The 10,801-nt window shown below is 33.1% G+C and overlaps 1 protein-coding gene across 5 annotated transcripts in view; it reads left to right on the forward strand.

Annotated features, from left to right (window-relative positions):
- LOC127848627 (protein argonaute-2-like) overlaps positions 1–8,590 on the forward strand; it is a 77,531-nt gene extending 68,941 nt beyond the window's left edge. For all 5 annotated transcript variants that reach the window (XM_052381202.1, XM_052381203.1, XM_052381199.1 and 2 more), the window contains one exon: positions 5,398–8,590. In XM_052381202.1, the coding sequence (XP_052237162.1) occupies positions 5,398–5,518 (121 nt within the window). In that variant the 3' untranslated portion in view covers positions 5,519–8,590. The remainder of the gene's footprint in view (positions 1–5,397) is intronic.
- Positions 8,591–10,801: the final 2,211 nt, after the last annotated feature.

Raw genomic sequence — 10,801 nt, forward strand, 5'->3', positions numbered from 1 at the left:
ATGGGAGAGTCCACTAGGCATAAATGGGTTAGGCCATTTTGCTAGGGCAAGGCTCATATTTTGCCTTCTTTCTATATACCTACATGCTCCAGTATTCACTCATCTCTGCCTGGTCTCTTTACAGCGGAGAAGGCAGCCGTTACTCGGACAACAGCGATGATAGGGCGCCCTCTGTAATGGCCCGCGCCGTCACAGTCCACCCTGATACTGTCAGATTCATGTACTTTGCATGAGCCATATTCTGTGCAATAGACTTCTACTGTGAATGCCTCCTTATAGTTCAACGGAACGCCAAATGATCGACTTCAGATGCCTTTTAAGTCTTGGAATGATGGATTTTTTCAACACTTCTCAGTTCTCATAACTTGGAATGATGTATCCTATTGAATTCCTATGTGTAGGCACTGTTAAGGCCCTGGAACTTGAAATGATGGACTAGATAGATTGTTTTTTTCACCTATCATTTGTCTTCAACCTTTTCAGGCTCATATTGGAGCAATCATATTCTAATATCATATAATTATGAAGATTTTACTGGTCTTTTTTTTTTGCTCACCTGAGCACAACGTGCTCATGGTGAGCTTTTGTGATCGCCTTTTGTCCGTCGTGCGTCGTCAACATTTTGCCTTGTAAACACTCTAGAGGCCACATTTATTGCCTGATTTTCATGAAACTTGGTCAGAACATTTGTCCCATTGATACCTCGACTGAGTTCCAAACTGGGTCATGCTGGGTCAAAAACTAGATCACTAGGTCAAAAAAAAGGAAAACCTTGTGAACACTGTAGAAGTCACATTTGATGCCCAATCTTCATGTAACTTTGTCAAAATGTTTTTCTTAATGATAAGTTGGTTGAGTTCAAAAATGGTTCTGGTCCGTTGAAAAACATGGCTGCCAGGGGGCGGCGCAGTATACCTTATATGGCTATAGAGAAACCTTGCGAACCCTCTAGAAGTCACAATTTTTGCCCAATCATCATTAAAGTTGGTCAAAACACTGGTTTCATTGATATATCAGATGAGTTCGAAAATGGTCCAGATCGGTGAATAAACATGGCCGCCAGGGGGGCAGGGCAGTTTTCTCTCTATATATATAGTGAAAACATGTGAACCCTCTAGAAGTCACATTTTTGGTCCAATGTTTCGAACATGTGTTTTCTAGATATGACGGTTGAGTTCGAAAATGGTTTGGAGCGATAAAAAAGCATGGCCGCTGGGGGGGGGGTCATTTTCCTTATATTTATATAGTAAAGCAGCTTGTGAACACTCTAGTTTAGCATGTCAAGGGAAGTAACTGCAAAATGGCTTTTGAAAAATTATGTTGAATTGACAGAGTTGTCTCCCTTTTTAATTTTTTTTTTTTTTTAAACACAAGAAGATTAAGTGGAATTAATTATAAATGATAGTTTTACATTCTGGAAGATAGCAAACTTTTTAATATGTTTTTTATTGTTTGATGATTCTGTACAATATGGCATTCTTTTGTAAAACGATTAAAGCCAGACTATACGATTTTTATATGTGTTAAATTGTAATATGTTGATAAATACGTGTTACGATAACACAAAAAAGGCAAGACATTGAAGACGAATTTCATAAAATGCAGCAAAGACAAATTAGCGCCCCAAGACGATGGTGACGAAGATATTTTGTACATATTTTCCTACAATAACCGAAGAATTTGTCTTTTTATTAGAGTTGGAGTTAGTGTTTGTGTGTCGTATGAATAGACATCGCTGCAGAAATTTAAAAACAACCATTAAACTAAATTAAGATTGAAATCGTACATGCATGATATACATTCTGGCAAATTCGACTTTACAGACATTTTGGATTTCAGAATTAAATATTGGACTTATTTCGCATTTTTCGACACATGTTCTTCTCAACTTTTATTTTAAATTTAATATTGAAATGTATGACCTTGTTAACACTCTAGAGGTCACATTTATTTTCCGATCATCATGAAACTTGGTCTGAAGAATTGTCCCAATGATACCTTGGATGAGTTTGAAAATGGTTTTTGTTGCTTTAAAAACATGGCCACCAGGGGCGGGGCATTTTTCCTTATATGGCTTTAGTAAAGCCTTGTTAACACTCTAGAGGCCACATTTATTGTCCAATCTTCATGAAATTTGGTCAAAAGATTGGTCTCAATGATATCTTGGATGAGTTAGAAAATAATTATGTTTGCTTGAAAAAAATGGCTTCCAAGGGGCGAGGCATTTTTCCTTATATGGCTATAGTAAAATCTTGTTAACACTCTAAAGGCCACATTTAATGTCCAATCTTCATGAAACTTGGTCAGAAGATTCATCCAGATAATATCTTGGATGAGTTTAAAAATGATGCCGGTTGGTTGAAAAACGTGGCTGCCAGGGGCGAGGCATTTTTCCTTTTATGGCTATAGTAAAACCTTGTTAACACTGTAGAGGCCACAATTATTTTCGGATCTTCGTGAAACTTGGTCAGAAGATTTGTCCCAATAATATCTTGTTATCTCAGGTGAGCTACTTTGGGCCTTTCAGGCCCTCTTGTTGTTTAACATGTTCGGAACCCATTGGGGGTAAATCATGAATTCCAAGGAATTGGCTACAGGCTTTACAGAAAGTAACTCCGTGAACATTTTGAGGCAAAATTAAGGCAATAGGGTTTTCAGGGAAATCACAAATTATGACAAATCACAAATGTGAAGAAAACAACACATTCCTATGAAATTCTGGATAATTAATAATTTTAATGATTTCTCTGATCTTATCTATTTTTTTTAAGGATGATTATAAAATCGGTGTGAAATATACATGACAATGAACCTTTTTATGTCAAAGAGTTTAATTATTTACTTAAATTTAATTTGACTCTACTACTGTTGGACATTTTATACAGTGATCAATTAACTAACTCAGATTCCACTGGATCTTAAATTAACTGCAATTATATTTTCAGAAAAACATGTTGTTATACTATATACTTGAATATCCATTGACTATTTCATGTAAAACATGCTTCTATTGCAATAATCAAACATGGTTTGCAATATTTATGAGTATCCGGTGGGGTATATATCTGAGAATGCTGTAGGAAATGACCGTATTATTGTGTGTTGGTGTATAATTTTGTCCGTGTGGATTTGCAATACAGGTGGAAATACCTACATAAAAGCAAGCGGAGTTGAATTACATATCAATGTACCACTAAAGGTGTTTTTAACTTTTTATAACATTAAGTTTAAGTTTTAAATTATGTACGGTGCATCATAAATTTTAAGTTTGTAACTTATATGAGCTGCATCAAAAACTTTTCAGTTTGTTATTTATATTAGCTGCAACAATATTAACAAATGTTTAAATGGTTTTTCTTCTTCAATATGTTTATTAGAATTAAACTTTATTTTGTTCATTTTTAGTTCGGCGTTTTCGGAGAAAACCCGAGGTATTGTCATAGCCAGCTCATCGTCCGCCGTCCGCGTCGTGCTAAAACCTTAACATTGGCTCTAAAATTAAAGTGCTTCCACCTACAACTTTGAAACTTCATATGTAGATGCACCTTGATGAGTTCTACATGCCACACCCATTTTGGGGTCACTAGGTCAAAGGTCAAGGTCACTGACCTCTAAAAAAAAGAAATTCTGACAAGCTTTCATTTATTCAAAACTGCACCCCTAGCCGAGCGTGGCACCCGTTATGCAGTGCTCTTGTACCTTTGAATAGTTGAAGCTACATCTTTTGACCAGAAATCATGCAAAACAACTAGTTGCATTAAAACTTGCCATAAAGTCCATTAATTTATCATTCAATGATATTTCTTTAGCCATTTATATGCTTCTTTAGTAAAGAAGCATTTGCTAATTTTGTATTTGTTCCCAAACATTTCCGAATCATAGCTATAATTGTTAAAGTCATAGAATGTGCAGTATTTGCCTTCATGTAGGCAGCTTCTTGTTTTGAACCGTGTGAATGTTTTATATGTGATACAAAGTCTAAGTGATATATGAAGTTGTGTGATAGTGTGTGTTCTTGTGCACATAATTGTTTTAGATGAAATGAGCCGCGTTCTGAGAAAACTGGGCGTAATGCATGTGCGTAAAGTGTCGTCCCAGATTAGCCTGTGCAGTCCACACAGGTACCAGGAACAACACTGTCCGTTTTAATGGTATATTTCGTTTTAAGGAAGTCCCTTTTTACTGAAAATCTAGTTTAAGCGGAAAGTGTCGTCTGGGACGACACTTTTAGCACATGCATTTTGCCCAGTTTTCTCAGAACAAGCTCATATGTTTAATGTTCTCCCTTATCTCTTTATGACTGATGGAATTTTAGTTATGCAATGACAACAAAAGAACTGTTATTTGTACTAAGTTTATGAATGTCTATAACATTAAAAATGTATTGGTTTTGGGACATTCTTTTTTAGGTGTTTGATGTACGAACTTATGACATCCATAATGGTGACTCAATCAAAATCGATGGCATTTGTATGCAGTTAATATAATTTAAAAAATATGCCTATATAATGTACCAGTAGTCAAACTTAGGGGATGTAATATTCTTACTTTGTTGCTAAGATACTGTATTTGTTTACATTCAAAATGATTGGTGAAATAATGTTTAATTAAAGGGACATATTTCACAGCTAGTTGCTGAAACAAATTTCTATACAGACAGGAAAGTGTGCAATCTATAAAAATTGTTCAGCTGTTTTGATTAAATTTGAGAATTATGCTTTTTTGTGTTAAGAAAAAATTACTATGGCTTCTTTCAGGAAGTATATTTATCTCCATTAATACATTTTTTTAAACATCCGTCTAAAATTGAGATTTGATCAGTTAGCTTTCAAACAAATAACATATACTAGTAAACACTTTAATAGAATATTCAGTCAACATGTAGATTTGCATTCAAACTGAGGTTAAAACTATGTGAAACGATCCCTGTGATTAATAAACAGTCACAATACTGTAGACCTAGGGGCATGAATTCTCTTCCTTTAACTGATTTCCACCTCTTGAATGCCAAGATTGCTTACATACAGCTCTTAAACTCACTGCATATTTTAAACTGGAGAAATTTGGTGAAGCAATTGAGGGGAGGCGGGGTCGGTTTTATTGTCCTTCCCCTGAGGTGTATGAAAAATAGTGTCCCCTTACCCCAGGCTTAAACTGTATGAATCTGTGCCTTTAATAAATACACTAACACAACTGTATACATGTGGGAAAAAAATATCCTTTAATAAATACACCGTAACACCACTGTATACATGTGTGATAAAATTCGCTTTAATAAATACACCTTAACACTTCTGTAAACATCTGTGATAAACTTCCATAACATAATAAATACACGGTAACACCACTGTATACATGTGTGCTATCTATCTTTCTGACACAATCCCAACATTTTAGTAGCGAAGGTGGAAGTAGCCGCAATTCATCAGACCAGGGTGAGGACCGCACTGTGGCCAACACAATTGCTCGCACTGTCACCCTGCATCCAGACACTATGAAAGTCATGTACTTCGCTTAAATTGGGGGTCACCTTTCGTCGGGTCGTTGCAGTTGGTAAATTACAAAAGAAAAATTACATTCAACAGAAACAAATTTGTTGAATTTAGACTAAATACAATGTGAAGCATATTTTGTATTCATCAAATTTCTTATTTATTTATTTTAAGTAATGTTTTAAGCTTAAATTGTTAGATATTTACAGGGTTAGAGTTGCACAGTTTCTAAATAGTTAGACTCTTATAATTTTTTCTAGTGCTGCAACAATACGCCAAAAACCGTATTGCAATATATTGTCAGTTCAAAAACCCGTATTGCAATATATAGCAATATATTGCTAACTTGTACCAAAATTATAACTTGCCAATTACCCGATAATCCCGTATATTCCAGTTTTAAAGCAAATTTTGGTAAATATTTACCCTATACCGGTAAATGTGCTCAAGAATAACAAGAAACACAAACATTCGCAACTTTTCTTAAGTATCAAATACATTTTGGTATTTGTTACTATTTAAAGATGTGATGAAATAACGTCCAACCCGGGCGTTTTTTTCCACTGAACACGCGTAATTCACCTGACGTGATGTTCCCATTTTTATACAACACAAAATACACCCATACTTTCCATGCGACGTCCTACATGTCTGTATAATTTTCGCGCGCTTTTTATTAAGACAAAGGATAAAGCACTTTTTATTTGACGCTATAATTTTTTATTGTCGCATTAGCATTAAAATTTTGAAGCGTATTTACGAAATATGGATCACAAATTTAATAATGCTCAATTCAGAATCGAACGAAACATTTACAGCTGTGCGCAATTAATTCAACGTTAATCTGTTCAAAAGCATCAAACGAATGCTCCGTTGTAACAAAGTTACTCCGTATAATATACTTTTCAGAATGCTATTTTTACGAAAAAAAAATATTTACACTGCTTTGTTTTGTTTACCTTGTTACCATTATTTCGGATGGCTTTTCTGGACGAAATGTGAATGAATTTTTGTAAAATTTTCGTACCGGTATGATGAAAATCGTATCGCAATACAATATGCGGATTGCGTATTGCGATATATACCGATATACCGGTATATTGTTGCAGCACTAATTTTTACTAAGCATTTCTTGGAAAGAGATGTTATTCCTCAAAGAAAAATATTACCAACAGTAAAAGTTTATGTAATTTTTTTGTAATACTGGCTGGCACATTACATGTATAGGCTTTTGTTCCTGAGGTAACAAAAACTGAATGTGATTTGTGAATATTGAATTAACAGAAAAGGCGGAAAGCTTGAAAACTTATTCTCAATTTTTCAAAACATGTTTTAGATATCCATGCTTTGATTAAGCTGTTTTTCTCTTGTCAATTTCATTTAAACATCATTTGTCAATTGTTTTATCAGTCATTGTGTTTTGAAATATGTCTGCGTTGTATTCATGGCTAGAAGAAAGTGTATGATAGTCATTTGCAATAGACTTGTTGATTGTATTCATACTGATTGTGTGAACGTTTGTGTGTATATATGTGAATTGAATAGACGTATATTGTATTAAATTTACGACAAAGGCGGGAATTTAGGTATTATATACATACTTTGTTGTTCTTTGTTTTATTTATTTATATTGTATGTACATAAGATATCAGAGTAATTTCATTGGTTCATCAATGTAAATAATGACGGATCGAAATGTTTGTTTCACATTGTTATGTTGGTCATTTTAATAATGAGAGTAAAGTAAACAGAATTTACTCACTCAATCATGGTTTAAATCTCATTACAAGTACACCTTTTAAATGTACGTTTGTATAGGTATCTTATGAATAAAAAATATTATATATTATATTCAAAGAAAAAGCTTTAAATGAAGTACAACGAATTTTTTTGATCAAATGAAAAGATCAAATTTAATGAATTTTGATCAAATCCCTCAACAAATTTGGCTGTAGATCAAAATCATCAGGTTGCACATTTCATAATTATGGCTTTTTTAATGGTCATACATTTCATAGCACAATATTATGCTTGAAGTTGTTTCATAGGTCTGATTTATTTTTTGTGTCAGATATCAAAATCATTACAGTAGTTTGATTTTTATGTTACCAACTGGTCGATTGTTTTTAAGGCTGTCAGTGGAGATATTATGTACCTGGGTATTAGGATTTCTAAAAAAAAATAAAAAAATACTTGGTTTGGGCGCTATTGCTGAATTGGTGTCACAGGTTACAATTCAATTAATTCTATCTTTGTGTTGTATTTTGAAAACCATTTTACTAAACCATGAAAAAACACGATTTATGAAGTTAACCCGCTTGCTGTTAGAAACCGTGCTAGATTATCTGAAAGAAACCATCAGAAATATGTAAGAAAAATACTTCAATTTGATAAAAACCAAAATCAATTAAAGCTTCTAGTTATGTTGCTGATCACCATTATGATCAATATTATTTCATTTTGTGGACTTGTTATTGCTTAAGTTTTCCATAGTTGAACGCCAATATGCATTTATTTCTTCATAGTTAAATCTCCATTCCATTTTTAGAGCCTTGGATCTGTAAATTTTAATGAAGATCTTGAATTTCATTTATTAGCTAGAAATCGAGAATAGGTTCCTGAAATTGTGAACAATTGTGTTTTGAACATGTAGATGTATTTGCCAGATAGTACAGAATGCATTCCTGGTCACCATGATATAACTGTGGTACTGATGAAAACAGCATAACCCCCAATCAACAATTATCAGGTACAGGTTTCACACTCAACTTATCTGATGATTAATGTATTGTGCTTATTTGTATTACATGTTATGTTTTATGTCAACTTTGCATCATGTATTTCCTTTGATCTTATTGGAATTTTGTTTTCTTCTTCATTCGTTTGTTACAAAATGCCTTTTTGTTACAAAATGCCTTTTGTCTTCTTTGATTTAGAGACTTAAACAACAATATACATTATCTATTTATATTTACTTTGAGCAAAGGGGATTGAGCTGGAACCTATTTTTGCGGACAATTGTTTTTAATGAACCATGTTTTAAAATTTGATATGCTGTCTGTCCTTGATATTTTGTAAATAAATATGTACATACTGTGCATTTCTGTTGTGTTGTTATATAAGTGTTTTCAAAAGCATTTAGGTTAAAAGGCTTATCTCAATTTGAATGAAAATAATACTTCTCCGGGAAATTGGATCTTTTCGTAATTAAGAAGTTGTCTGGTAATTAAGAAGTTGTCTCCCATTCGGGTAGGTATCACGAGTATCCAAGGTAAAAAAACGGTCCGTCTAAAATGCGAATATGACTCATCCGCAGATTGACCGAAAAGTGCGGATATGGACGAATACAGGCAATATCGACACTTTCTGCAATGTTTAATAAAAAATACACAATATGTGTTAAATATGTTAGTATTGTCTCAAAATATAACAATTTAATAGACATTATCATTTTTCCAACTCTAAATTCATATCCGCGAACATGGCGAAGTGCTAGAAGATTGTTTTAGGGCTACACACCACAAACAATATAACCATGCCGACACCACATATGTTTTGTAGTATAAGTTTACATAATGTTTATATAATATACTGAATGTATTATTATTCTTGATGTTGTCTCAAAACTTAAGTATTTAGATATGCAATATGCTTTAGAAAATAGTAAAGTATTTTGGGCTGATTATCGCCAGACCACAAGTAATTAATGATGTTACTTTTCCCTGATTATATTTTTATTTGAAATCAAAATGTTTATTTAAATATACTGAATGTTGTGAATGCAGTAAATATTGTCTGAAATGTCACTGTTTCAAGTGGCATTTTTCATTTGAAAATAAATGATGATTTCAAATGCGGGAATATGATAAAATGGACGAATGTGGTTTATCCAATAAAGGATCTATATTTGTAGTGCTATAATAACTTTATGCAAGGTAAAAATATCTTATATTTGATTGTCAATATTTATTTTATGCTTTCCGGTGGTTTATTGAGAAATATCAGGGAATGAAAACTGATAATTTCAATGTTTCAAACAGTGAAAATTATCGATAATTTTTACTTTTTACTGTGAAATGACGTCATTTTTTTGACGAAATGACGCCATTATCCCACCGAAAATCTTTAGTTAAACTCTTTAACAATGTGAAAAGCATAAAATAAAAAAGAAAATTTGTTGGATTCGGTGGAATATAGATATTAATTCACTCGTGATCATTAAAAAAAAAATTTGTTCACTGGTTGATGCGCCACTCATGAAAATATTATTTCAATGATCACTCTTGAATTAAAGGGATATTATGGGCATCTAACAGTTGATAGGTGTCTATCGCCACCGTTGTTTAATTTTGTTGTTTTCAATTCAAATACACTTATATTTGTTAAAGCAGCATCAACTCACTAAAACAATATCCCGTAAAGAGAAAAATAATGCATTTGAATAACAACTGAACTTGGGTTTTGACAACTGACGACAGAAATGATTCGATTTACGATGTGAATCTTAATTTAGTTTTATTGAAGATTTGTTCATAAGACACTGTTTTGTTTTACGGATCATTTCGTCTTAGAGGAGTGGGTGAGTCATGTAAAATATCGAATATTATATATATTTTTATAAAAAACTGGTAGCAAGATGAGTTGCAGATAATTGGTCAGTAACCACATTTTAACTAAATCTTTTGACCTGTTAATTCTTTTTACCTCAATTTAACAGTAAAAAATGCCCATAATATCACTTTAAAATCGATAATCCACCGAATCCAAAACATGTCCTCTATATACACTTGGGGACTTTTCTAACGCATCACTTTTCAAACTTGAATATATCAGTTATGAGTTAAGATATTGTTTTAAAATTTTACATACGATCATTTGACTACATTTTTTGCAAGGTCACGATAAAATCATTCATTCGTGACGATTGGACGCTTAAGCACATGTGGTAGGTGTGATTTCATATTTTTGGACGTGGAAATGGTGAAATGCGATTTGATTCTAGTTTTATTTCAATTTAATTATTATAGGTGGGTTCTAACAAAAGGAAAACATGAAATTAATTTACAAAACAATAAAGCTCGTATGAATATTCAGGAGCGCAATCGGGCACTTTGCATTTTACAGGCTACCTTCCCCACTTGCTTTTTAAAAAAGCGTCCGATCGTCACGGATGAATGATTTGATCGTAAGCTTCTTATGAGCCCGGTAAAAGAAGTGAAGTAGGTGGCATATAGAAACACCCTTGGTGGGCAACAGGCGGCATGTAGGAGAAAAGTCTTTGCTCATTTACTCAAACAGTTTATATTGGA

Source organism: Dreissena polymorpha, chromosome 10, assembly GCF_020536995.1.
Source record: "Dreissena polymorpha isolate Duluth1 chromosome 10, UMN_Dpol_1.0, whole genome shotgun sequence".
Taxonomy (NCBI): domain Eukaryota; kingdom Metazoa; phylum Mollusca; class Bivalvia; order Myida; family Dreissenidae; genus Dreissena; species Dreissena polymorpha.